Raw genomic sequence first — 27,321 nt, 5'->3', positions numbered from 1 at the left:
TGCTCCTGTAGCTTCCTCCGCCTCCCCGCCCCGCCCTCCCGCTCATAGCAGGCATCCTGCCCTGCCCAGCCTCTCCCCACCTGTGTATGCAAATTAACCTGCCATCTTTGTTGGGTTAATTTGCATACCCACTCCTGATTGGCTGCTGGGTGTCGCAGAGGTATGGTCAATTTGCATATTTCTCTTTTATTTGTGTGTAGATATATCTTTTTATTGATTTCAGAGAGGAAGGGAGAGGGAGAGAGAGAGATAGAAACATCCATGATGAGAGAGGATCATGGATCGGCTGCCTCCTGTGCGCCCCCACTAGGGATCGAGCCCACAACCCAGGCCTGTGCCCCTTGTTTTGACTTTTAAACACTAGACGTCACCAGCCATGCTTTGCTGTGACAGTAGTCTGGGTGACACACGTGTTTGATGTCACCAAGCCAAACGGTTTATTTGCTCAGAACCAGCCCGTGTAAGAGAGACCATGGCAGTAAACGTGTTTTCCAAACATTTAAAGGGTTTCGCTCTAGAGCCTGAGTCCCCCCTCCCCCCGCCCCTCCACTGGGTGATGGACCCGCCCGCCTGCCCGCCCGTGTGTCAGCAGGTGCTGCCTGGCCCTGTGGGTCTAGGCGGGTGGACTGAGCGCTGGTCACGGGCTGTCCCGGCTGTGCCTCTCGCCTGGCTGAGCAGCCCCTTCACAGCTCCTTAGGGTTTGGGGTACATTGAGAACAAATAGGGCTTCAAGTTTGACTGAAACGTCAGAGCGGAACCCTTTTTTTTTTTTTAAAGAGATAATATATTTTTTAATATATTTATTGATTTTTTACAGAGAGGAAGGGAGAGGGATAGAGAGTTAGAAACATCAATGAGAGAGAAACATCCATCAGCTGCCTCCTGCACACCCCCCACTGGGGATGTGCCCGCAACCAAGGTACGTGCCCTTGACCGGAATCGAACCCGGGGCCCTTCAGTCCGCAGGCCGACGCGCTATCCACTGAGCCACACCGGTTTCGGCCCGGAGCCCTTTTTAAATTAAGCGCATTGGGGTGACAGGTTAACAGATCACCTGCGTTTCGCGTCGACTGCGGTATCACAACACACCACCCGTGTGACACACCGACCGCCCGGGGGCGGACACCCCGGCGGACGTGACGTCACCTGTGAGGTGCACTCCGACCAAGGCGGCAGCCCTCGTCGCCGGAAGTGCATGACGGAGGGGCCGGACGGCGCGGCTGTGGGGAGGCACTTCCGGGTCAGAGCCCGGGAGGCCGCGCGCGCCTCGCGGCTCTGTCGGAACCGCCGCGCCGGCGTCGCAGGGCCGGACGTCGCGTCAGGCCTTCCCCAGGGACGTCCCGGGCGTGCGCACGTCACTCTCCACCTCCGTGATTCCGACGAAGTGAAAATGAGGAGAAAGGGAACCACCCTCTAACTGGTGGCGTAAACAAGGAACCATAACCAGTTCCCACAGTTGTTTACCAACAAAATGGAAAGAGCTGACATCCTGCCCCGCCCACGCCGAGCTCGCCTCTGCCCAATCACGCGCCGCGCCTCTCGCGAGTCCCGCCCCCAAGTCGCCTTCGGCCTATCCCGCGCCGCGCCTCACGCAGGGTCCGCCCCCCGGCTCGAGTCTGGCCCCCAACCGGCCTATCCCGCGCCGCGTGCTCACGACACCGCCCTCTCCCAGCCCCGGCGCGCCCACTCGCCCAGCTTTTTCCCGCGCCGCGCACCAGCCCCGCCCCCCGTGCGTCCCCGGCCTATCCTGCGCCGCGCTGCATCGGAGCCCCGCCCCTTCCCTCGCTCCGGACCTATTCCCCGCAGCGCCGCACGCGAGGGTTGGCGCGCGTCTGTGACGTCAGGAGGGCGGCCAGGCGCGGACGCGAACTCCCTGGCCTGCGGCGATGCCCAAGCGGGGCTGCCCCTTCGGGGTCGCGGCCCCGCTGCAGCTCAAGGTCCGCGTGGGCTGGAAGGAGCTGGGCCGCGGCGTGTGCTCCGAGCGTTACTCGCGGGAGATCTACGGTGAGTGCGACGCGGGGCTGGGACGGGCGGTCCCCACAGGCCGCGCCCCCGGGAGGCCGGGGCCAGCGGGGGGCCGGGGACCGGAGTTGGAGCTTTGAGCGGGACGGGAATGCGCCCACGCCCAACTGCGGTGGCCACAGCTCGCACGACGTGTCCCTGCCTCCCCACACGAGCGGCCTCTGCGCGGTGCCGCCTCCCGGCTCGGTCCTGCGGGGATGCCGAACTCGCGCACTGGCCGGCCTGCCTGGCACTGGGGCCCCTCGGGCCCAGCGGGAGGTCAGGGAGGGGGACGTCCTGGGGGGACTCAGCGCCCAGAAGTCCCGTTCCCCCGGGGAGGTATTTGAGGAGCGTGCCCTCCCGGCCAGGCCCTGCGGCTGCGCGAGGCGCCGCCTCCGGGAGCGCGGGCCCTGGGGGAGCCGCAGGGGAGGGCAGGGGACCCGGCCGGCGCTAGTCCCTGCAGGCCACTGCGCGGGCGTCCGGGCCCCGCGGAGGAAGAGTTGAGCTGAGCCCTGCAGGTGAGAGGTGGGCGGCGGGGAGGGAGGAGAGGAGGGACGCCGCCGCGGCCCGCGAACAGCCTGTGCCACGGCCCGGAAGCGGGAGGTCAGGAGGACTGCGCGTGGCCGGAAGGTCCAGTTCCGGGTGGTCTGCGAGGGCCGCGAGCCAGCGGAGGCCCTTCCCGGGCGCTGGTGCAGAAGATGCTGTGGACCGTCCGTTGCGGGGGTTGGTGGTGTGGGGCAGCTACAACGTGGCGCTTACCTTACCGAGGGGTCGGGGGGCGCAAGTTTGTACCCGCTGAGCAGTTAGGAAGTGGCCCTGGTGTTTGTGATGGAACGGGGAGAGGCCTCCCCTCCTGCCGCCCGTCCCCCCAGCCACCGGCGTCCGCGCTGCTCTGCCCTCGCTTCCTGTGCGGGGCTGTGAGCACCGCTGCTGGCCCAGGCCCAGGCCTCCCCATGTGCGTGCAGGGGTCACAGGAGAGCGGGGAGGAGGGGCCGACTAGCTGTGAGCAGCCCCTGCAGTTGAGTTCCCTGGTAACTGTTGTGGCCCATTCCATGGAAAGTCACCCGCTTCCCGCAGCTCCAGCCCGCTCTGTTGGGGCTCTGGAGGGAGGACGAAGCCTTTGGGGGGCTGGCCCCTGGCGCTTGATCATGTGAAAGCCCCTGGGTGACTGGCGTGAGGCCTGGTGGGAAGCCACTGCTCCGGGTGCTGAGCAGCCACTTCGGCTCCGGGGTGTCCAGGGCCCCCAGAGGCCTGGAAAGTCCTGAGGCCTCTGGCAGGAGCCGCTCTGCAGTGAGTGACGGGGGTGCACAGGGCCGGGTGGGAGGCCAGCTCGGAGCCTCCGCCTTGGACGTGGGCCCCATAGCACGCAGCTCTGCCAGTGCTGGACTGGGCTGGCTGGCAGGCGCCGGGAGCAGGGAGGCAGCAGGGAGGCAAGGCCACCTCGAGAGGGGGGGGGGTGAAGATGAGCAGAGGGACCGACCGAGAAGGAGCCCGGGGGCGGGGGGGGCTGCAGGTCCGAAACCCCCCTGTGGGAGATGGCGGCTGAGCCTGGGGAAGGAAGGGCGGGAGGCAGAGTGGGCCCAGGTCACGGGGAGCAGCGGCGCCTCCACACCTGGCCTGCAGGATGGCGGGGGGACGGGGGGACGGGAGGGGGCTGTGCAAAGGCCCCTAGGCTGCGAAGGTGTCACAGGATGGCTCTGTCTCCCCAGAGAAGACCAGGCAGCTCCTGTTCCGCGGGGCCAAGGCCTACATGGACCACGCGTGGGAGGAAGGCTGCGCTGTGGTTGACCTGCCAGAGTCCCCGAAGCCGGGCCCCATGGAGGCCCCTCGGGCCACACGTGGGCAGATGCTGATCGGACCAGACGGCCGACTGACCAGGAGGGGAGCCCAGGCCTTCGAAGCCGGTGAGTGGTGCGCTGGAGATGGACACGCCAGGGGCCGTCCCGCCATCAGGGACGCTGTCTGCCCAGCAGGGGCTGGAGCTGGGCGACCCTGGGAGGCCCGCCTTGTGGAGCCTGCCCCCGCTGCCACTCAAGCAGGGAGCTGTGACAGCTCCTAACTGCCGGCGGAAGGGGCAGACCTCCCGGGGCCCGCAGGAGCGTTTACCTGCTCCCCTGCAGCTCTGGTCCCATCTGAGTGGGACACCCTGGCCGCCTGTCGCTGTGCGTCTCAGGCTGTCACCTGTGTTGCTGCTCATAGTCCCCGCCCACCCCTGGGTCTGGGTGGGACCCAGGACTCTGTTAACCTGTGACATGGGTCACACATTGAGACGCATGGGATGAAGGCCGAGATCCCCAGGACACGCAGGGCAAAGCTGGCCCTTCAGCACAGGCACCCAGAGTCGGGGGTTCGGTAGCAGGCGTCCCCGACCCCCGGAGCTCCCTCGCGGAGCAGCGTTGTGTGCCGGACCTGCGCAGGGGCCGTGAGGGTGCAGGGCGGTCAGGTGCGTGGGGAGGTCAAGCAGTGCCCGCAGCCCCACACTGCGCGGCCCCTTGCCCGCTGACCGCTGGCATTTCTTCTCACAGACGCGCCTGGGGCGGCGTGCCGGGCCTGCTCCTTGTGCGTGCGAGCGGTGGACGGACCGGCGGCCTGCGGCCAGTGTGAGCGCGCCCTGTGCGGGCACTGCGTGCGCACCTGCGGCAGCTGCGGGGCTGTGGCCTGCACCCTGTGCGCGCTCGTGGAGTAAGTGTTGGGTGTCGGAGGGGGCGGGGCGGGCACAGCCAGGGTTGGGGCGTGTGAAGACTGGTCCGTCGGAGGGAAGCCCACGTCACAGGGCCGGCTCTGTCCCCAGTGCAGCCCGTGGCCTGGCCGGGTCTGAGGCAGCGCAGTCAGTCCTTCCAGCCTGGCATCAGGGCCGCGCGGCTCCACTCGGTCTCCCCGCGGAGCACCCCGGCCCGGGCCGCAGGCGCGCGGTGCCTGTCGCCGCCTCTGAGGGCGTGGGCGGCGGAGCAGGACATGGAGGGTGTGCTCGGCCCGTTCCTTGAGTGTGTGGCTGAGTGAGTCCCTCCCCGGCAGCTGTGCTGCAGGAAGACACGTCCCCCAGCCTCGGAGCAGGTCCGTAGACCTGTGAGCAGCTTCGACCCCACAGCCTGGCAGCCAGCCTCGGGGAGCCAGGGGCTGTCTGACGGCTCAGAAAGCCGGGGTGGCCCGGGAAGGCCCCAGGCCTCAAGGCGGCTCCCAGGGACGGGGACCAGAGACGGGGCCCTGGCTGGTGTGCTCAGTGGATAGAGCGTTGCCTGTGGATTGAAGGGTCCCAGGATCGATTCCGGTCTGGGCACAGGCCTGGGTTGCGGGCTCGATCCCCAGTAGGGCGTGCAGGAGGCAGCAGGTCAATGGTTCTCTCATCATTGATGTTTCTATCCCTCGCCCTTTCTCTCTGAAATCAATAAAAACGAGAGACTGGGGGACACTGCGCCGTCCAGTGTGGAGGCTGTGCTGGGAGTCACGCACGTGACTGAGATGCACAGGTTACTTCTGCTTGTGTGTGAGCCAGAGGGCAGGGCCTCGTGGCCAGTGGCCGCCTCGCTGAGGACAGGAGCCCGGCAGGAGGGCAGGTAGAGGGTGAGCCCTGGGCTGGAACCTTCCTCCTGCCTGCAGTGTCCTCGCCGGACCCCCTGCGCGTGCCCCGCCAGCCTCTCCTTCCCCTCCCGCTGCCCACAGCATTCACGCTGCCCGGTCAGCAGGCCTCGGGCCACAGCCAGGGCTGGGCTCTCTGCTCCCGGCCGTGAGGCCAACTGCCGTCCCCAGGCTCGGGAGCCAGACCATGGGTCTCCGCCACCGCCTTCTGCCCCTCGCCAGCTGCTCAGGCATGGCCCTGGCTCCCGGTGCTGGCGTATCCCGCCCACACCTACTAGTCGCTGTTCTGGGGCTCCCAGCTCGGCTGCGGGCGGCTGGGGCTGGGCTGGGGGCTGCTTCGTGGCTCCCAGCGAGAACCAGCCAGCTCGCGGCTCTGAGTTCTCGGTGACGGCTTGGACCCCACGGCCCTCCTTGGTGTCCGGTAGCGCGTTGCCAGTCTCCCGGCCTTTCGGGACCTCTCTGATGAGTCCCGCGAATCCCTGGATGCCTCACCGTTACCTTACATGATTGATGAGCCATCGTGGCCAGTAACCCTCGCTGGACTCCTGGAGGTTCTGTGGGGCCTCCATCCAACTAGACACACAGGTGGGACCCCAGGCAGCTCATTGGCTGTCTCGGGCCACATACCTGCCGGTCTTCGTCCTCACACTCTGGGCGCGAAGTCTGGGATGGGTGTCACGGTGGTTCCTTCAGAGGCCGCGGGAAGGACCTGCTCCCCACCTGTCCCCCCTCCCAGGCTGCTGCACGCTGGGGGCTCCCGCGTCCCAGCGTCATCCCCTCTGCATGTCCTCCTCCTGTGTGTTTACTCAGGACACCCGCCGCAGGGGGGCCCCTCCAAACTCTACATCTGCAGCGAACGGCCCCATCTCCAGTCAGGTCTCTGGCCTGGGGGAGCACCTCCCTGTGTGAACTTGGGAACACAACTTAGCCCCTAACGCCAGCTCTTCTCTCCTCCCTGCGATGTTGCAGCTGCAGCGACGTCCACGAGAAAGTGCTCTGCGCCAGCTGTGCCGTGTTCGAGGCCTGAGGGCCGCGTGGACGTGGCCTCCCGGCAGGTGGCCGCCCGTGTCGACGCAGAGGGACCGGGGGGCAGCTTTCTGTGTGATGTTTTGTACTGATGACTGAATAAATCCTGTATATTTGGACGAGAGGACTTGCTTATGTTAACAGTCCTGGGGGTGCGCCTCCGGGTCCTGGGACCAGCAGGTGCTGGAGGGGCCCACGGAGGAGGCGCGGCCTCCATGCCACTCTGCCAGCTCATTCAGCGCCCGCTGAGCTTCACGCAAGCTGCGTGCCTGGTCACCCAGCGTTACAGACGGGAAATGGAGGTCAAAGTGCATCACCTATCCGCCCCCAGCCAGTCCTGGTGAGAAAAGCTTTATCTGACTCCAGGGCGGGTGACATTGTGCCAGCACAGCCCGGGGAGGGGGTGGGTAACGTCCACACTTCTGAGATGTCACCGTGACAGCCCCTGGGTGGCCCTGTCGACCCACTTCCTGCCCCTCGAGGCCAGCCTTGGGGAGGGCAGGTTGGGTGGGGACACAGGAGGGACGCACCCTGCTGGCCCTCGCTGCCCAACAGCCCCAGGCCACAGTCAGCAGGACAGTGCCCAGTTCTCCCCCAGGTGCCTGTCTCCTGCACCCAAACTCCCCGGACAGTGCTGCAGGAGGGTCCTGCCTGGGAGGGGACACAGATCAGGCCATGCTTGTGTCCGTGCCGGTGACCTGGAATATCCCCAAGGCATCTCCCCACCCATCACAGAAGGGGGTCCTGTGGGAGGGAGCCGATCGCACCCTTGGCCTGGCCAGCACCCCCACCTGACACCCCCGCTCCAGCTCTGAAGGCTCCTCCCTCTTGCACACCTCACCTGCCCCGCGGAGCCTGAAGCTCATGGGCGGTGTGGCAGTACTTCCTGGTGTCTGCAGTGTGTGTGTTTCCCTGTCTGATGGTGTGACAATACAAAGTGCCATCTTACCCATTCGTCAGCGCACAGCTCGGGGCCTTGAGCACATTCAGTCATGCTCCCAGCACCACACCGTCCCCGAGCTCCCGTCTTGCACAGCTGACCTGTCCCCATTACCCCCCACCCCGCCCAGCCCAGCGCCACCACCTGCTGTGTCCCAATGGGTCTGACTCCTCCAGGGACCTCCTCAGTGGGTCCCACAGTGCAGGGCCCGCCCTCCCGTGTCTGGCTTATTTCACTGAGCACGACACGGCCCATCTGTGGTAGCAGCTGTCCGCGTGTCCGTCCTGAGGCTGAGCACTGTCCCTGGTGCGGGTGGGCCAGTTCCGTCATCCTGTCCTCGCCCTGGACACCGAGCTGCATCCACATCTCAGCTGCTGAGGCCGCTGCCGCTGTGAACGTGGGCCGCAGTGTCTCTGGGAGCCCCCCTTCAGTTCTTTGTGGGGGGGTGGTGGCCAGAGGTGGGACTGCTGGGCGGTGGTCGTTGTGGTCCTTGCCTGAGGGTCCTCGCTGTTCTCCGTGGCACAGGCCCCGGCTGACACGTGGCTCTTCCCTGACCCTGGCCTCCCCTCAGCTGTGACGTGCTGCTCGTGGCGGCATTGTCGCTGCTGTGGTGTGATCCACGGCCCGTCAAAGCCGAGGGAAGAGGGCCACCGAGGCCTGAGACGCCCCCACCCAGGGCACCGGAGAGTGGGGGGACGGTGCCAAGTCCGTACCCGTCCGGGAACGCTAGCACCCCTGCAGGGGGCACCCACCCCCTTAAGGCGAGGAGCCAGGTCCTCTGGGCCCTGCCAAGCGCTGGCCAGTGTTTAGGGCTGGGTGGCGGTTCCTCTCCTCGCCACCAGGTGGCGCCCGAAGCCCGCGCAGCCCCCTCAGCCCCGCATGCCCTCCACCAGCTCTGGGTCCTGCAGGGTCCTTCCTGGGTCAGATGACCCCTGGGCCTGGGGCCAGGTGGGCCGGGGACACCCCCTCCAGCACGTCTGTGAGCTGGGGAGGCACCTCCCCTCAAGCTGTCCTGGGTGCCGGGGCCAGGACGGGGAGCTCCTCACAAAACCAGCCACCAAGTTGAAAAGCGTTTTTATTGAGGAGTTTGGAGGGAGAGTCTCGTAATAGTAAAAATACTAAAGTTGATGTAAAAAAACGCCATGGTGCAGCGCGGTGTCTGGCCAGGCGGGCGGCGGGAGAGAAGCTTCTAGGACAGGACAGGCGCTACAGGGGAGGCGTGGGGGGGGGCGTCGGGGGGTGGGGGGGGGGCTCTTCTCTAAGATTAGCCCCGACGCACACGAACAGCAACACAGCGACGGGCTCAGCCGCCTGCTCGGCACTCCTGGCCGTCGCCGCGGGCCTGCCCCGGCCCATCCTGGTGCCTCCGGGCGGGCGGGGACAGCGGGCAGCCAGGGACAGGTGGCGAGGGGGGCCGAGGGGCGCGGGCAGGGGCCACCGGACCCCAAATTGCACATGGCTGCTGCAGTCCTCAGCGTTTCCTGCGTGAATCTCGTCCGAAGGCGAGGCCACGCCTGGAGAACTGGATGAAATAAATTAAGAAAAACGGCAGGACGGCCTCCCCTCCGCGTGAGGGCAGCCCTGCCCACGGCACGAGCGTCTTCCCGCACGTGCTGGAGCGTGTTCCCCCATCGCCTCCAGAGACACATCCACGGAAGATGGGCGCTGCGGGCTCCTCCCGCCCCACGGAGGCGGGTCCACCAGCACCGGGCTGGCCGCCTCAGGCCGTGCCGCTGGCCGAGTAGGAGAACTGCGGGAAGTGGGGCCTCCGCTCGCTGTCCACACACTCCATGTTGTCGTCTGCGGGCAGGCAGGACAGGGAGACTGAGGCAGGCCCTGGGGGCTCCCGACGCACTGACCCCAACCCTCCAGTGCCGGGCACAGGGGACAGTGGCCCTCCCTCCCGCCCTGATCAGCACCCGCCAAAGGGGACCTTTCCGGTCAAGGCCCAGGCCCGGGCAGGGGACCCTGGTTCTGTTGTTTTGCGGGGGAGTCGGGGAGCGGGGCCCTCACCTTGGTCCGGGGGCGTGATAGTGATCATCTGGGCTGTGAATTCCTCGTCAAAATACCTGGTGTCCGTCTCCGAGGTGACCTGGGGCTTGAAGGGCGGGCTGAGCTGCGGGCGGAGGCGGGGGTGGGGCGGGGAGGGCGGGCAGGTCACAGACTGGCCCTGCACCCCACCGCCACCCCAGGGAGCTGAGCCCACGCACAGTCTCCAGGGGTGTAAACTGTCGCCCACCCACAACAGGACTCTGGGAGGGAGACTGCGGGGAGGGTGGCTGTCTAGGCCCAGGAACCCTCCCACAAGGGTAGGGGGAGACTGCTCACAGCGGCCCCTGCAGGTGACAGGAGGTAGTGCAGCCTAGCTCTGCAGCCCTCACCCCCGCCCCCCCCCCCCCCTTGCCAGGCTCTCAGGAGAGAGAAGACACGGCCACTTTTCTTTTTCCTAACTTTCTTGCTCTCCTTCCTGGTTGTCTTATAAACTGGGAGAAGGGCCCCTGGAAAAGGTGTGCGGGTACAGGCCTGCTCGGCCCGGCTGCTGGGGCTCCCCTTCGATAACTCAGGGTGGAGGGAGTCACACCCGTGGCCCTCGGCCCCCTCGGGCTGTGGAGCGGCATTCCCGTGGGGGCCTTGCCTCCCCAGGCCCGGGGACCAGTGGGCGTCCCAGGCCCCACCGCCGCCTTCAGCGTGGGGACCCGGTGCCCAGACCTGACGCGCCCCGCGCAGGAGCCAGGCACACGCTCCTCCGGGAACACGGGCCGCACAGCCATCGGGAGCGAGGGCGGCCACGCGCCCCGGAGGCCTGGGCTGTGAGCGGGGGTGTGACGTGTGTGAGCGGTGACCGCGGCGGGTGGGCGTGCACCTTCTTCTCGTACACGTCCTGCCACACGATGCCGGCGAAGAAGCGGTGCCGCATGATCTCCTTGGCGTCCTCAGAGCCCCCTCCAAGCCTGCGGGGACACGGCCGTGAGGACTGAGGCTGGGCTGCCCGACAGCACTGGGTCGTCGCGTGGGCCCGGACACGCCCAGGGCGGGGGGACAGAATGCTGGGGGGCAAGAGCTGCCGCGGTGGAGGGGTGGGGTCTTCCTGAGCAGGGGTGAGGGCCGCAGGTTGGGGCCCAGGGACCCGCCCGGCCTCACCTCTGCTTGGGGTCCTTCCTGAGCAGCCCCGACAGCAGGGCCTTGGCCTCGGGGCTGAGCGTGCGCGGGAAGCGGATCTCCTCCATGAGGATGAGCTCGAAGAGCTTCTCGTGGTCCTGGTTGTAGAAGGGCAGGCGGCCGCACAGCATCTCGTACATGACCACGCCCAGCCCCCACCAGTCCACGGCGCGGCCGTAGTCGTTGTCCTCCAGCACCTGCCGGACGCCGCGGTCACGGTCACGGTCACGGGCGCCCGGAAGGCACCGGTGGGGCTTGGGCAGGAGGGGGCGGGGCTGGGGCTGGGGCTGGCACGGGAGGGGAGGGGAGGGGGCGCGCGCACCTCCGGGGCCAGGTACTCGGGGGTCCCGCAGAAGGTCTTCATGGTGGCCCCGTCCTTGATGCCCTCCTTGCACAGCCCGAAGTCCGTGATCTTGATGTGCCCGTCCTTGTCCAGCATCAGGTTCTCCAGCTGCGGGTGGGCGGGGCCTCCGGTCAGCACCCGCCGCCCGGCCCCGCCCCTCCCGCCCGAGGCGCGGCCCACCTTGAGGTCCCGGTAGACCACGTTCTTCTCCGAGTGCAGGTAGTCCAGGGCCGACACGATCTCGGCGCCGTAGAAGCGGGCCCGGTCCTCGGGGAACACGCGCTCGCGAGACAGGTGGAAGAAGAGCTGCGGGGAGCCGAGCCTCGCACCACGCACCACGCCCACCGCCGGGGGGGGGCCCTGGGAGGAGGGGGAGGGGGAGGGCCCCCGCACTGGGAAGGGACGGCGGAGCCTACCTCGCCGCCGTTGGCGTACTCCATGACGAAGCAGAGGCGGTCGTGCGTCTGGAAGGAGTACTTCAGGGCCTGCAAGGGGCACAGGCTGGAACCAGGCCCCCCGCCCTCAGGCCGCTCGCAGGATGGGCGGTGTGGGCGGGGCCGGGTGTGTGGGGGGGTCTCCGAGGCTGGCAAGTTCCCTGGACACAGAGGCTCCCCAACAGGGCCCGCCTCCACCCACATGGGCAGCCTGGCTCTGAAGGACGGCCCGTGCCCACCTCTCACCCACAGGCGCCGCCCTGGACCCAGTCAGTGCCGACAGAGGCCAGCATAGGACTGAGCGGGGGGCCGGGGCCGGGGGGGCCGGGGTCCCGGTGGGGAGCTGGGCCCCCGGGCTGTGCGCCCACAGACCCTGGAGGAGAGGGGCCGCCCGTGCCCCAGGAGCTGGCTGAGCTGGGAAACCAACTTCCAGCTGATTCCTGTCCCAAAGGCTAAGGATTTCCCCCAAACGCCCCCTGGGCCAGCACCCAGCACAGGGGCCCTGGCTTGGACCCCCCCCCCCCGGGGCAGAGCAAAGGGAGCCAGGTCACCTGCCCCTTCTGCACACGGGGCTCCCCGCGACCCCAGAGGCCTGCCCGCTGCTGCCCACGCTGCAGCCCGGAGGCCCGGGCTCCCCAGCCAGTCCTTAGCCCGGGCACAGAGGGCCAAGCTCTGCCCTGGTGCCCAGGCGGCCTGGGGAGGGGGGGGGACACTCACCGTCAGGAAGGGGTGCCGCGAGTTCTGCAGGACGCGGTTCTCCGTGAGCGTGTGCGCCACCTCGTCCTGGAAGACGGGCTGTGAGTGGCGCCCGCCTCTGCCGGCCCCCCCCCCGCCCCCGCCCCCGCCCGGGCAGCACGGACCTTGGCCACGATGACCTCCTTCTTGAGGATCTTCATGGCGTAGTAGCGGCCCGTGGCCTTCTCCTTCACCAGGATCACCTTCCCGAAGGTGCCCTTGCCCAGCAGCTTCAGGTACTCAAACTCGTTCATGGTCTGCAGGGGGCGGCGGGGGCAGGGCACAGGGTGACGGCCGGGGCCACTCGGCCGACCCCGGGCTCGCGGGAGGATGGGGTTCGGGGGGATGGTGGGAGTGAGCGCCCAGGCCTTCTGGAACCGCAGCGTCCCCACCCTCTGACCCGGGCTTCTGGTGGTCAGACCGCACTGTGCACGGGAGGAAGGGGGGGCCCAGGGCATCCGCCTGCAGAGGGGAGCGGGCCTCACCACGCGGTGCTTGGGTTTGGCCAGGGACACCTCCATCTCCTCGGCCCCCGAGTTGTCGCTGGGCGAGCCCGACCGGAAGTCCATCATCTCCTCCTCCTGCCTCTTGAGCCCGTCGGCCACCGTCTGGATGGCAGTCGTCCACTCCTCCCTGCGGGCGGTCAGGACGGTCTCGCCCGACCCAGCTGGGCCTCGGCCCCGCCCCAGCCCCGAGGCCCCGGGAGGCGGCTGGCCCTGAGGTCTGGCCTCGGGCCCGGCAGGACTGCACCCTCCTTCCCCCGCCTGGGAACACAGGGAGCAGCGAGGGGCCAGCACCCACCTCGCCCACCCCCCTCCTCCCCGGGCCCCCCTCCGGCCTGCGCCCCCCCACCCCCGCGCCCACCTACCGCTCCTCGGGGGTCTCCACGTGGAAGGTGCGCTCGATGACCGTGGTCCACTGCAGGCATCGGATGATGAAGGTGTTGGGCCGGGGCCTCTCGGTCTTCATCAGCTGGCATTCTGGGGGGGGAGGCAGGTGAGCCCAGACCCCCCCCCCCCGAGTCCTGGGAAGCTCTAGCCCATGCCCTCTCGGTGCCTCAGTTCCCCTCCCACTCAGACGGGGCTCTGGAGCTGCCCGCCAGGCGTTGGCTGGGTGCGCCCACCCCACAGTCCCTTCTTCGGTGCCGGAGCGCCCTGCCCGCCAGGCCACGGCCCTGACTGCCGCAGGGAGAGGGGTCAGGGGTCCCAGGAGGGGCCGCAGGGTGGGAACTGGTGAGAGCTGCCGGCCCCATCTCCCCCCTCCCCACGGCCACCCCCACGGGGGAGGCTGCCCGTCCTGAAGGCGGCTGGGGGACACCACCCCGAGGTGCTGCACGTGCCTCTGCCCCAGCTGTGGTGGGGGGAGGGGTACGCTGGCCCGGGAAGGCTCGCAAAGCCGGGCAACTGGCCTCATGCCACCGGGGAGGGGCGGGCGGAGGATGGAGGTGTGACCCGACCCATGGGGCTGGGGGGCTGCACTCACACAGGGGTGCAGAGACAGGCTGGCAGGCTGGGAGCACAGCCACCTGGGCACACGCCCTACACCCCAGCACAGCTGGAGAGCACACACCTGGACCGTGCACACCCCAGGATCACACACACAGCTGGAGAGCACACACCTGGGCCGTGCACACCCCAGGATCACACGCACAGCTGGAGAGCACACACCTGGGCCGTGCACACCCCAGGATCACACACCTGGAGCCAGGCACCTGCTGTGCAGAACTGTGGGCGTGGTCAGGCCCGAGAGGGGCATGAGTGAGTGTGGGGGTCGCTGAGGCCTCCGAGGGCAGACCCTGGCCCGGCCTGTGAGGCCGGCGGGTGTGGGGCCAGTGCGGGGCTCCTACCACCCCAGCATCTGGGCCCTGGCGACGGGGCTCAGCCGAGCCCAGGCAGCGAGCGGTCTGCCAGGCTGGGGCTAGGGCAGGGCTCCGGGCTGGCCGGTGAGGAGCGGCCGCCGTCACCACAGGCCGGGGACAGACAGGCCTCCCGGGCCTCTGCACACGCCCCTCCCACTCACTGTCCCAAGCACCTGGGCCCACCCCAGGGCCTGGCTTCTCGTCCCCACTCCTGACTCCATCCCCAGAGGCCCGGCACCACCTCCTCCGGGCCCGGAGCCCAGCCCCACCCCCACTCGGGCAGCCCCTCTGGCCAGTGCCCCCCTCCACGTGCCTCCGAGGTCACCCCCACCCTCGTGCGCTCAGCCTGGGGAGCACTCCTGAGGGGTGTCATCTCCAGCCAGGCCGCCCGCACAGCCATGGGGGTGCCAAGGTGGGATGTCTGCCTCCTGGGTCTCCCCTCCCTTGGGCCCCCTCCTCTGCCCACCGGGGAGACCCACTAGGCGGCAGCTCTGCTCCCCACCCCAGCTGCCCTCGGTGGGCGTGCTGGCCATGCCCGGCCCCTGCAGCAGGCGCAGGGCAGCGAGGTGGCCCCACCTCCGCACACCTGCAGGCAGGGAGCCCACCTGAGCCACATCCCCCGAGACCCTGGGCCAGAACTGGGGTCGGCGAGGCTGGAGGCTGGAAGGCAGAGCTGGCCGGCGGGTGGGAACGTGTAGAGAGAAACCTGGGGTGAATCTGGGACCCCCACAGTAGGCACTGCACCCCGAACCCCAGCCAGCAGCCCGAGACGGACTTGGGGCTCAGTTAATGAGCCCATCACTCACTCACCCACCTGACTGTTGGGGGCCAGCCTCCGGGCAGAGCACAGGGAAGGGGGGCCGGGCTAGAAGGCCCACCTGGCTCAGCCTCCTCCACCCCCTACCCCCGCTTCCCCAGCCCCATGGGCCGGGTCACACCCGCCGTCCTCCGCCCGCCCCTCCCCAGTGGAATGAGGCGTTTGCCCGGCTTTGCCAGCTTTCCCGGGCCAGCGTACCCCCTGTCCCCACCAAAGCTGGGGCAGAGGCACGTGCAACACCGCGGGGGCCCAGGGCCTCGGGCAGCCTTTGGGGGGGGCAGCCACAGGCTCTCCCTGGGGGTGACAGAGGCTCCCAGAGCTGGGTGCCCCTCACGCACTCCACTCTCGCCCTGCCCCCCACCCTGCTGGGCTCCCCCGGCCCCCGCTGGCCGCTCCAAACCAGCATCTGCCTCGACTCAGCCAGGCCTTCGACCTGCCGAGCAGGCGTGCCTGGGACCGCTCCGGCGTCACGGCCTTGAACTCGGCACAGAGACACCCACCGGCCAGGGACGGCCGCCGACAGGCCCCGAGGTGACGCGGAGCCAGCGCTGCCCACCCGGGTCCGGAGCTGCTGGTCCCAGACACAGAGGCCGGGGGTCACGGGGGGCGGGGGCGCGGGCTCACTCACGCGCCACGGAGAAGTTGTTGAGGGGCGACTCGCGCTGCTCCACGTCCTGCGGCCGCTCCTTGTAGCCGATGAAGGTGCCGTCGTTCTTGAGCAGGAAGTAGCGGGGCCGCCAGGTCTTGATGTACTCCCCTGCGACACAGGCGGTGAGGCTGCGCGGCCCTCGGACCCCGGCCCGCGGCCAACAGGCAACTGCCGGTGCCGGGCCAGAGGCACCCAGGACCCCCCAATGCGTGAGCACTGACCCCAATTCCCACAGGAGCGGGGGGGGGGGCCAGGGGGGCACCTGGACTTGGGGGAAGGGCACGGCTGTGGGGAGGCTGTTCCAATCTAGAGGGCCTTCCTGGAGGAGGTGGCACCAGGCCAGTGTGTCTCAGCAGCCACCAGCACAGTTCCAGCACTAGCGACCGCCTCCGGCTGGGGCTGCAGGGCCAAGAACTCGCCCCGACCCGGGGTCCGGCCATTGGTTGGCCGAAACAGTTACTGCAGCCACAGGGCAAGTGGGCAGCTCCCCGCGGCCGAGCCCGGCCGAGGGGATGGAGCTTGGCATCCAGGTGAGGGGGCAGCCCCACACGCAGGGGGACCGCGGGCCGGCGGCAACACGCCCCCTGGACAGAGGCCCCTCCGCCCACGTGACAACGTCAGCATCGGGGCCCAGAGGCGAGACCTGCGGCCCTGGACCCGCATCCCGCGGCGGGGCACCCGGGAGCACGGGGAGGCTCCCCCGAGTCTGGCGACATCAGCCGCGCACAGGCCTCGCGCAGAAGCGAGCAGATGTCCTCTGCGCTGTGCCGGCGACCGTCATTTTTCATACTGACACCCAGAAAAAACGGCTCATTTACATTCTGCAGAGCAAGGGGTTTGGGCCGCAGCGAAGGACTCACTAATGAGGCGGCCGCTTCCGCAGGGGCCGGCGGGCGGGGCGGCCCGGGCCCTGAGCGCTGGGCCCGCCGAGCCCAGGATAAGAGCAAAGGCCCCACGCCACCGCCAGTGGGTCCCACCCTCCTCCCCGCCGCCTGCCGCCCGCCCTCCCGATCCCGGGCGGAGGTCCAGGCGGGCGGCCACCAGGGGCCCCAGCTGTGGCCTCGGATGTGGCCGCCAAGGCCCCTCGCCTCCAGGACCCGGGGCTGCTGGGGAGAGGGGGCTCTAGCCACCAGGGCCTTTCCCCGGGAGCCCACCGCAGGCCGTGGCCCCGGCTCCGCTCGGAGGGTCTCCACCGGCCCAGACCCCGGCCGGCCCCTGCCCCGCCCCCGCCCCGCCCCCACGGCATTGAGCAGTGCCTCCAGCCAGTTCCCCCTGAGCCCCGGGGACAGGCGGCTGTGGTCGCCCCCCCCCAGGCCCACGAGGTGCCCCGCCTCGCGGGTGCCCTCCCCACGGTGCCAGGCCGGACAGCAAGCAGAGCCGGCTCGGGTGCGCGCCACCGCCCACGCCGTGCGGCACCCGCTGCGCGCTCCCTCCCGCCTGCGCGCCAGTCTGGAGCTGTCGGCCCCTGATGGAGAGCCTCGCCTCCCGCCAGCTGCCGCTCCCCGGGACGCTGGCTGAGCGGGACGCTGGCTGAGCGGGGAGAGTGATGAGCCCTCGCCCGCACAGCCGAAAATCCATCTTGAGGCACCAACTGTGCCGGCCCCCACCGCGCCCAGCGCCACCCACATAGGCAGTGGGCACGTGTCCCGTGCTCCACAGCCCACAGCAGGCCGGGCCTCAGTTTCCCCACAGTGGGACTCCCTGGAACGGCTGGTGGCAGAGTTCCCCGCACCCAGGGCCCACCCCAACCACGTGACCGTGCACCTGCCCTCCAGCCACCCCCAGGGCCGGGAAGGTTCTGGAACCCAGAGCTGGGGGGGCCCACAGGAACGACACCCTACCCGGCTGAGCCATGGGGAGGGGTCCAGGGGGATGGGCCCTGAGCCAGCCCCACCCACACCCCACCCGGCTGAGCTCAAAGCCAGGATGCACCCCGTGGGGGCTCCCCGTGCAGCCCAGACCGCTCCAGGGGGGGAACCCCGGGGCCTCGGGAGGCCGGGCTGAGGCGCGAGGCACACAGAGCCCTTGTCCGCGCAGGCGCTCCGCCCAGAGTCCAGGCGGCGGCCACCAGGGGCCAGGCCATGGCCAAGTGTGAATGAGCTCAGCGCAGGCCGGACAGCAGGCAGGCGGCCGCCCAGACAGACGGGTGGAGGTGACCGGGAGCGGGCGGTGCAGGAGGCGGCCCCTCTGCCGGCCACTGCAGTCCTCGAGGCCACAGGATACCTGTGGGCTGGCACCTGTCCGAGGCCCTGGGGCGGGGGGCGGGGCAGACACATCGGGGTGCCGGCCATGGAGGCGCGGGGCCCCCACTCGGGCACAGACAGGGGCAGGTAACAAACAGAAAGCCCGAGTCTGCCCTCAGGACGCAGCTCCCTAAGCAGGGTCCTCGCTCCCCGCTCCCCGGGGCCGCACGCCTGCCCACAGGCAGGGGGACCTCCGGGCAGTCGGTGGGCAGTGAGACCCGGCCAGCTCCGTCCCGGGGGGGCCCTGCCGCCCTGCCGCTCACACCCAGCACTCAGCCCTGCACACAGGAGGCCCCCCGCCCGCCGTGCAAACACTTGGACGCCCTGCGGCCCACACGGGCCTGGGACCACCAGGGGGCCCAGGTGCCCCGCTCAGCTCCCAGCCGACTGCCTGCCCAACCGGAGCCATGCTGCCCCGGGACGGAGCTGCGGCAGGCGGGCAGGATGGGGCACTGCGCCCCCCCCCCCCCCGGCTCTCTCAGAGGCCCAGCCCTGGGCGGGCACGAGGGCAGCACAGCTCCGAGACCGGGTCCTGCCCAGCCACCAGGGGGGACTGTGCCCCGACCTTCCCCCACCCAGCCCCCGGCAGCGAGGGCTCCGGGCCCAGGAGGCAGCTGCCTGGCGGGTGGGGGCGGCAGCTCAGCCAGGCCCACGTCCGGACCAGGGCCGCCACCAGGGGTCCCTCCCACTACCTGGGGAGCCAGCTCCGTCCCACGATGCCCCGGGGCTGCAGGACTCCTGAGGGAAGGGCTCCTTGCCAGCAGCCCTGACCTGCCACAGCCAACGTCACCTACGGCCACGCGGCCAGGGCGGCGGGGGGGGGGGGGCGCAGGCATCCTGGGTGCGCCCAGGGTCAGGTGGGCAGCCTGGGGCAGCCGTGAGCGGCTCCTGGCACATGGCGGAGGGCACGGGGCCGCGGCCATGCAGCCCGGCGCCCGGGAAGCCGCTGGCTGCGCTCTTTGCCGCAGTGCTGGTGGCAGCGCGGGCGCTGGCGGGGCGCCAGGCGGGGCCGGGCTGCTCCTCCACAGCCAAGTGCACCCCAGCAGGCCCGGGGAGCGCCGCCAGCTGACAGCGGCGACCGCGGTCCCCCGCCGACCGCACAGCCATCCGCCGACAGCTGCCGGGCGCCCATTTACCTTCCCCGGCGCAGCGAGCAAATGGCCTGGCTGACAGCGGCCCATCCATCGCCGCCCGCCACGGGGGTCACCTCGAGGGGCCCCCCTGCCTGGGCCCAGGCGGCTTCCGGGTCCCCGTCCCCCCAGCAGGGCGCTGGACCACTGCCCTGGAGCGGGTGGCGAGGGAGGAAGGGGGAGGGGAGGGGAGGAGAGGACGGGGCGGCAGCCTCTCCGCCCGGCGAGGGAAGATGCTCGCGTGCGGCTCCCGGTCCCTCCCTGGCAGAGGTGGGACCCGACTCCTGTGGACACGCCCGGGACGGACAGCAGGTGCCCCGCCCCCCGGGGCCGGGCTGCCATGAGCTGCAGGACAGTGACCGTTGGAGTCCCCACGGGGCCGGCCACACCCACGCCCTCCCTGCTACCCTGGGAGGCGGAGCCACACCCCTGCATTTCGTGCCCCAGCCTGTCCCAGGCGGAGACCTTCATCCCCAACACCCACAGGGAAAAGCCCCTGCACGGGGGGAGTGTGGGGGCCAGGCCAGGGGGACCCTGTCCTCCAGGCAGCGCCCCCATCTCGCAGGGCCTGCGTCTCAGTGATTTCTGCTCTAAACTCAGCCACACCCACCGCAGCGCTCTCTCCCCGCCATCTCTCCCCTGGTGACATGGTGGCCGACCGTGCACCCCAATCCCCAGCCGCATCACCCCAAGTCCCTGGCCACGCCCACCCTTGCCACCCCTCTCGCCCCCAAACCCAGGCTGGCCGCATGCCCTTGCCCCGGCCCCTCCCCAGCGGAGGGCTCCGCATGGGAGTGCAGTGAGGGGCCCACCTGGGCTCCCGCCCAAAGCCCCACGCCCGCCCCTCGCTCTGAGCTGCAGGCCCGTTTCCTGCGGCGGGAGTGAGGGCTGGGTGCCCTGCAGGAGCGCCCATACCCGCCTGCAGCCCCAGCCCCTCTGCCAGCCTGTCCGGGGCCAGGCCTGGGCTGGGCCCTTCTGGTGGGGCTGCTGGGCAGGGCCCGGGCGGGCACAGCACGGGCGTGGAAGAGACAGCGTGTGCCCCCTGTGGGGTGACCCGGGAGTGGGCGGGTCGGCAGCAGCGGCTCCGGTTACAGGCCGGCTCCCAGGAGGTGCGGGCTGGCACCCGCTGGGTGTGCCCGGCAGAGGGGCCGCCAGCGGGACCGAGCAGCGCCCTGCCCTCGCCTCGCGGCACTTCCAGGAACCAGCCTGATGCAACCCGGGCCCCTGAGCGCTCGAGCCCAGGACCGCACGCCGCGCCCGCCCCTTCTCGGCCGAGGCCTCAGTTTCCCTTCTGCACACCACGCGCTCTGCTGCCCGAGGTGGCGGGGTGGTGGCAGAGGCTGTCCGGGGGCCTGGGCCCGCCCTCCTGTGCCCCATCGAGTCTGGCCCCGCGCAGGGCAGCTGGGCTGACAGCACCCGGCACCCAGGAAGGAGACAGGGCACAGCCCACTAGGGGCCACCTGGGACGGGCCAGGAGGCAGTGCCCCCACCCCACCCCCACCCCCACCCCCTGCGAGGCCCGTGCTTCCTCTTTTCTCACATCCATATGTGCTGCCGCTGTTGTTGTTGTTTTAGTTCAGAAAGGGAGGAAGAGAGAAACATCAATGACGAGAGAGCATCACGGATCGGCTGCCTCCTGCACGCCCCCCACGGGGTCAAGCCCACAACCCGGGCCTTGACCGGAGTCGAACCTGGGACCCTTCAGTCCACAGGCCGATGCCCTGTCCACTGAGCCACACCGGCTTCGGCCCAGCTTCCTCTTTTGTTGTTTTGAAGGGAGAACTCAACAACACACTCACAAACAGGAACCTCAGCCCCATGTAGGCGGCCCGGCCACGGCCACGGCCCAGGAGCCGCCTCCCAGGCCCGTCCTTAGAGCCAAGCCCCACCTGCCCCACCGCGGGCCTGACCGCCCGCGCGGACCTGCCCCAGGGCCAGTGCCGGGCCCTCGGACGTGGGCGTTGCACAAGCCGCCCCGTGAACCGAGGCGCTGCGGGACCGACAGCCCGGGGGTCAGCAGGCTCCCCGCGGCCCGCGGAGCCCGCACGCGGGAGGCAAGGCAGCACCGTGCACCACGCCAGCCCCTCGGGGCCTCCACGCGGCTGGCGCTCAGAAGTGGGGTGTGGGCCCCGCAGAGGGGCAGACCCTGGGCCAGGCTCCCCCACCCCTTGGGGGCGCCCATCTGTGGGGAGTGACCCTGGGCTGTGTTCCGGGGGTCCTGACACTGCTTTAGCCAGAGCAGCTGTGGGCAGAGCCCCCGTCTGGGCCTGCACTGACGGTGGGGTCCAGGCGCACCCCCGCCGTGACGGCTGCCGCTCCACAGGGGCCTGGCTGCACTCCGCCCCTCGCCCCAGGGACCCCAGGCCCGAGACAGAGCCTCTATCTCCCATCTCGGGCCACGCCGGAGGGAGGGGGAGGGAGGGCCCAGGATGCACTCCCCCGGGTGCCGGGACCCCGCGGCAGGAAGCGAGGCGCCCTTCTCTGGCCGGGAGCTGGGGAGGCCGGGCCAGGAATGGGCTCAGGGCGAGGGCCCCGCAAGGCCTAAGACCCACCGGGGATCCGACCCGGAGCCGGGGCAGCAGGCCCTCCCGGCGCAGCTCCGGGGTGAAGGCACACAGAGGCCCGGAGCCGGGCAGCCACACAGGTGACCGCTTCCCGCAGGGACCTCCGCCCACGGGGGGCTCCCCTCGTGCCGCCCGCCACCCTGGCTTGCGGGACCGTGGCCCGGTGAGGTCACCCAGGCCCGCTCCTCCACTGGGTCACGGGCCAGCAGCGGCCTGCACCAGCCCAGGTGCCCCCCCCGCCCCCCCCTCCTCTCCAGCCGTGGCCTCTCCCTCACCCTGGCCCCCCATCTTGCTGCCCCTGCCCTTTCCTGGCCCCTGGTCCGGGCGGCCCGTCCCTGGTCGGGCACACACCATGGGCTCTGAGGGTGGGACCCAGGGGGCATCAGGGACAGCGGGCAGGAGGGCAGCCTCAGGGCGCGACCCGGCCGCAGCCTCAGCGCGGCGCACAGTCCAGACAAGGCCGAGGCCCCCGCCGGGCCCAGCCAGGCCTGCTCCTGACGAGGGCGGCCTCAGCCTCCGGAAGCCAGGGGGGCGCACAGGCAGACCACAGCTCGGCACGCAGTGGGCGAAGGCAGCCCACCAGCCCCACGTGGACGGCTGGGGGTCTGCCCACCCCTCGGGGGTCGCGGTCACTCAGGATGTCCAGCTCTTGCTCAGGACGTCGGCCCGTCACTGGGGACACCCACTCGGGGCTCAGGAGGTCCCCTCCCCACAAGGGGCACCTGCCCACCTGCCCCCCCGCAGCCGGAGCCTCCAGCAGGAGGCCGAGGGTGCGCCTGGACCCCACGGTCAGTGCAGGCCCAGTCGGGGGCTCTGCCCACAGCCGCTCTGGTAAAGCAGTGTCCGGACCCCGGAACACAGCCCAGGTCACTCCCCACAGATGGGCGCCCCCAAGGGGTGTCAGGAGCCCGGCCCAGGGTCTGCCCCGCACCCCCAGCCACCTGCCCCTCTGCGGGGCCCACACCGCCCCTGGGTCTGGAGTGGCCGCGTGCCGTGTGCCCAGCCCGCAGGACGCAGAGGGACGGGAGTGGCTGCGCCCACAGCAGCTTCCTAACCTCCGGCCCGGGACGACAGCCGGCTCCACCCCCTGCCCCGCTCTGACTCTCACCCCGGCCAGGCCTTGCAGGTGGGGCCCTCTGCTCACCCCGGGCCAGACCTGGGACCCCTCCCAGCCCAGGGGTCCCCCACTCCACCCAGAGCTTCCCCTCCACCCGACCCCGGGCCAGACCTGGGACCCCTCCCAGCCCAGGGGTCCCCCACTCCACCCAGAGCTTCCCCCCCGCCGCCCCCGAGAGGCGGCAGGCAGGGCAGAGGGTCAGCCAGGAGCTGGAGGGGAAGCCTGGGAGGCTTCTCGCAGGGGGTGGCATCTGTGCTGAGTGGAGCTCAGACCTGCCCGGGACCCGCCTCCTCCTCTGTCACGGCCAGGACCAATCCTGACCCTCCCCGTCCAATGGCTCCCGGTACCTCAGACCCACGCTGGGGGTCCCGATTCCCCCAACAACCCCCCGAAAGTCACCCATTTCCCAGCGCCCCCCCAGGACCTCCGCCCTCTCACCGGGTCGCCCCAAAGCCCAGCACCCAGGAAGCGCCCAAACACTTGTGGGGAGCAGACCGGCAAAAGGACAGAGCGACGCAGAAATACGACAGCGCGAGCTTGCGGGGGCAGCCGGGGACATCCGGGGTCCCCAGGAACAGGGAGCGGGTGGGGGGGGGGGGAATGAGGGCACCCGTGTTACAGACCTTCCTCCGTGAGCAGGGCAGGCGGGACCGGGGCCTGGGAGGAGCGGGACATGCACTGCACAGGGCAGGGCAGGGCCCTCCCTCACCCCCCCGGCCCCCCCCGCCCCCCCCGCCCCCACCGCCCCCACCCAGAAGAGGAAGAGTGTGTGTGGGGGACACAGCCCCTCTCCTGCGCTGGAGGCCGAGGGCCTGGCTGCACCCCGGGTCAGGCCCCCACAAACCACATGCCCTACTCCAGGCCTCCCCTGCCACCCTCCCATTACACAGATGGGGAAACCAAGGCCGAGGAGCCCCACGGACCGGCCCTCGGAGAGGGACACAGGACGGCACCGGGATGAGACGCCCCTCCGGGCTGACTCAGGCCCCCGGCCCTGACGGACGCACCGGCCCGTGGGGGCAGGCCTCCCAGCACCTCCGGGGCCAGCTCCTGGTCTAACATTCAGTCAACAAACGTTGGCCGAGGTCGAGAGGCGCTGGTCCCGGGAGGGGAGGGGCGGGTGGGGCGTGGCTGTGGTGAGGCCCCCGCCGGACCGGCTGGGGGCTCCGCACAGGGAGCGGGATCCCGGGAACGAGGAGTGGGGAGCCTCGGGGAAGGGGACCGGGAAGGCAGGCGGGTGCCAGGGGCCTGGGGGGAGCCGGGCAGAGGTCTCCCCACCGACCACAGGTTCCCCCGCCTCCTCGCCTCCTTCTCGAGGCAGCGAGGACGGAGCTCTAACGCTGACCACACCCCACGCCCAGCTCTGCAGCCCCGCATCGCACTGCCATCCCTCCGCCTCCACCCCAGTGCGGCAGCCTCCCTGCCATGTTGGGGAGCTCCTATGCATCCCACAAAACCCTCCCAGACGCACGCTTTTCCCCGCCCTGGCCCTGAGCGTGCGAGTTCTCTCCCATCAGAGTCTGAGGTCCCGCCCCCCCACAGCCGGTGGGACCTGGGGTGGGGAGAGGGCCCCCTCGCCCATCTGCGAGAGAGCTAGCGTGAGAGGTGGCTGGGGCTGAGGGCGTGGGGCCACCAGGACTTTTGGGGGGACGAGGACGGAGGAGGGAGTGACTCGCCAGGGCACCGGGGTGGCAGGTTTGTCACCCCTCAGCCCGGCCCTGAGCAGCAGAGGCCTCGGGCGGGGGCGGGGGCGGGGGTGTGGGCCTGGGCGGGGGCAGGGCTGGGAGGTGAGGGGCCAGGGCCTCAGCTCCCATCCCCACAGCTCCTGTCCGCGCACCGCCCGGGGCACAGGGCCAAGGGAGTGAGGGGGGAGGCTGGGCGGGCGCCGGGCTGCAGCCCAAACATGGCCGCGCCCGGGCCCCAGTGTGCGAGCTCTCCCACAGCCCGTGCCCAGCCCGGGCCCGAGGCGGGCACCGGGCCAGGCCACGCCGCCCTGCCCTGCCCTGCCCTCAGGAGCCCTCGGGCAGTGCCCGGGCCACCAGTGCGCCAGGCCCTGGCCGGGCCCAACGTCCTCACCGCCTTCCAGGAAAGTGGGGCGGGAGGTGGCGCGGCCGTCCCGCCAACAGGGCCCCGCCAGGCGGCACGCCAGCCCCGTCTCCCCTCCCCCGACCCAGGGGTCCACCAGGCCGTGCCCTGAACACCACGGAGACACTGTGCCCGGGACGCTCACCGGCCACCCAGCAGCCTTGGGCTCCCAGCCACCCGGGCTGCCGGGCCCCTGCCCCTGAGGGGAGCCCCCCGCGGCCCCGGCCCCCCGCGGCCCCGGCCCCGCCGGGCGCTCACCTCGCTTGTGCAGCCAGCCCTCCTTCACGATGGCCACGTCGGTCATGGTGCCCGGGGGCGCTCACGCTCCGCTCGCCGCGGGGTCTCCCCGAGCCAGCACTGCCACAGCCTCTGGGGGAAGCGAAGGGACGGGTGAGGCCGTGTCCGCCGGGGCCCCTCCTCGGACCCAGCGGCGAGCCCAGGAGGCCCGTCCCACCCGGGCTCGAGGCCTGGGCCCACCTTCCCGCGCAGCCGGCCCCCGCTGAGCCCTCGGAGCCACTGCTGCCCGCAGTCTCTGCCCCTCACTCTCGTCCCCGCCACGGCACCTGCTCCCTGGGCCTAGGTCTCCCCGCCCTCCTGGACCCCAGGCCCTCGAAGCCTCCTGGGCACCTCCCCTGCCCATACCCACTTCCTGGTCTTTGTACAAACCACTCACATTCCCCAAGGCCCTCCCTAACCTGCCAACCCAGCAAACGCCACCTCCTCCAGGCAGCCCCCCGGCTGCATCAGCCCAAGGCACTTGACCTCCCGACCCCCTGGTGAGGATGCCTGCTGCCCCTATCCCTGGTGTTCCCGCCCACAGGCGGGGGCCCCGGGACAGGGCACAGAGCCCCTCCCCGGCCCCCGACTGGGAGCGGGAGCAGTTCAAACACAGAAGGCAGGGCCAGGGTGTGGGTGGCTGGCGCAGGCACTGGGCGCCCTCTGGGTGGTGTTGTGAACCCTCCCGAAACCCCAGGCCAGGCCCCTCCTAACCCACAGCCCCCCCGCCAGCCTGAATCTCAGCCATTCATCGGGCCTGTGGGCCAGCACTCTGGTTTAGCCGGGTTCGGCCTGCGCGCGGGCGACAAAGAGGCTCAGACAGGTCCCGTCTGTAGGGAACCCCCGTCCAGGGTGGTTGCAGACCCGTAATTACAGGGTCCAGGCGGCGACAAATGGGGGGCTGTATGAATGCAGGACAGACACCCGCCCCGCAGGGCCCACCGGCTGCCCTCTCGTGAGCAGACACGCCGGCCATTCACCTTGCGTGGCCCTCCCCACTGCTCCCCTGCTGGGCAAACTCCTAGGCATCCCTCAAAACCCAGTGCCCACATCACCCATTCCTGGCATCCCAGTCCTCTGTGACCCTCCAGACAGGGACTCCAGAGGGCAGGCCCTGAACAGGCCCCCCAGGCCAGGCAGACCCCCGAGGACCTGGAATGGATCCCAATGGGGGTCTTTAGCCGCCGGGCTCCACTGGCCCCCCTCCCTGCGGCGGGGGCTGGGCACCCAGAGGAGGTGGCTGTGCACTGTCTGAGGCTAAATGCTGACGGGCAGCTAGACCCCGGTCTGACGCCACGACAGGGAAGACACCCTCTGCCCGAGAAAGTGCCCGCGTGCCCAGCCGGCCCTGGGCACAGAGCTCTGAGCCCCAGCGCGTTGGGCACGGGGGCTCTGGTGACTTGGGTGGGCGTGGCCTGGAGGCAGAGGGCTGGCCTCCGGGTGCCCCCTACCCCCACCAGGGCCCGAGCAGGGCTGCGCTGACAGAGCCGGACAGCTGTCGGGAGCCCATGTGTAAAAATACATCTGTGCGCACACGGGGCGTGCGTCCGCAGACACGCACGCAGCGCCCGGCGCCCACCTGCCCCGCACAGCACGCGGGCCGGGACCCTGCGCCCGGTGCCTTCGCCGGAGCCGCACACGCCTGCTGTTCCTATAAAATCTCAGCTTTTCTAAACGGTCCCCGAAAAGCCCTTTCCTCCGCCCCCAACGCGGGGCTGCGGACTGTGCCTGGATGGTGCCCTCCGCCGTGGGGCAGGGAGCCCGGCTGCGGGGACCAGGCCGGGAGGAGGGGAGGACGAGGCCCTCTGGCCCCGGGGCACAGGCCATGCCCGATCTACCCACCTCCCCGCAACCCCGGAGGAGACCTAGCCGCCCTCCAGGCCCAGCCTCCGGGCGGGGCGGGCAGCCCCCCAAGCCCACCGCACAGGAAGCCGTGGGGGGCGGGAGGGCGGCGTCCTTTGTGGGCTGCCTGGGCCCTCGGACAACTTGTCTGCGGGAGGGTGAGGGCTCCGAGCGTCCAGGCCCCCCTCCAACTGGCACCGCGGCCGGGCCGGCCTCTTCCGCAGGCCCCTGCGCCTCGGGGACACCGGGCAGCTCTGGCCTGGCGCCCGGAGCGCGCCTGGGGAGCCCGGCCTCGGGGCGCCCCCAGCCCCGGCCGCGCCCCTGCGCCCCAGCCTGGGCCTCGCGGGCCGGCGGCCGCCTCCCAAGGTCAAGAGGGAGCCCGGCCGGCCCGCACCCCGGCCCCGGCCCGCGCCTCCCCGCCCAGGCGCCCGCGGCCACTTCCTGCTCCCGCGCCTCCATTCCGGCTGCGCGGCCCGGCGGCCGGGAACAAAGCGGCGGCGCGGGGAGGAAATCCGGGCCCCGGCGG

General features: G+C 70.5%; 2 protein-coding genes across 4 annotated transcripts; one reads left to right on the top strand and one right to left on the bottom strand.

Annotated features, from left to right (window-relative positions):
* Positions 1 to 1,791: 1,791 nt before the first annotated feature.
* SIVA1 (SIVA1 apoptosis inducing factor) lies at positions 1,792 to 6,725 on the top strand. Of its 2 annotated transcripts, XM_008158835.3 has the most exons (4): positions 1,802 to 2,004; positions 3,711 to 3,905; positions 4,527 to 4,683; positions 6,547 to 6,725. In XM_008158835.3, the coding sequence occupies exons 1-4, from the start codon at positions 1,887 to 1,889 to the stop codon at positions 6,602 to 6,604; spliced, it is 528 nt and encodes a 175-aa protein (XP_008157057.2). In that variant the 5' UTR covers positions 1,802 to 1,886; the 3' UTR covers positions 6,605 to 6,725. The 2 variants fall into 2 exon arrangements, with proteins under 2 accessions (XP_054571668.1, XP_008157057.2); XM_054715693.1 differs by lacking the exon at positions 4,527 to 4,683 and having other exon boundaries at positions 1,792 to 2,004.
* A 1,875-nt stretch (positions 6,726 to 8,600) lies between these two features.
* On the bottom strand, positions 8,601 to 25,065 carry AKT1 (AKT serine/threonine kinase 1). 2 transcript variants are annotated; one of them, XM_008158803.3, is made up of 13 exons: positions 24,936 to 25,065; positions 15,518 to 15,646; positions 13,083 to 13,194; positions 12,700 to 12,847; positions 12,340 to 12,471; positions 12,197 to 12,262; positions 11,462 to 11,530; positions 11,226 to 11,351; positions 11,025 to 11,153; positions 10,685 to 10,899; positions 10,407 to 10,494; positions 9,557 to 9,659; positions 8,601 to 9,343 (listed from the first exon to the last, which is right to left on the bottom strand). In XM_008158803.3, exons 1-13 carry the CDS (start codon positions 24,979 to 24,981, stop codon positions 9,264 to 9,266), a joined length of 1,443 nt encoding a protein of 480 aa, XP_008157025.1. In that variant the 5' UTR covers positions 24,982 to 25,065; the 3' UTR covers positions 8,601 to 9,263. The 2 variants fall into 2 exon arrangements, with proteins under 2 accessions (XP_008157025.1, XP_027991410.1); XM_028135609.2 differs by lacking the exon at positions 15,518 to 15,646.
* Positions 25,066 to 27,321: the final 2,256 nt, after the last annotated feature.

The sequence above is a fragment of the Eptesicus fuscus genome, chromosome 5 (assembly GCF_027574615.1).
Source record: "Eptesicus fuscus isolate TK198812 chromosome 5, DD_ASM_mEF_20220401, whole genome shotgun sequence".
NCBI lineage: Eukaryota > Metazoa > Chordata > Mammalia > Chiroptera > Vespertilionidae > Eptesicus > Eptesicus fuscus.
This window is presented reverse-complemented; position numbering and strand designations above follow the sequence as displayed.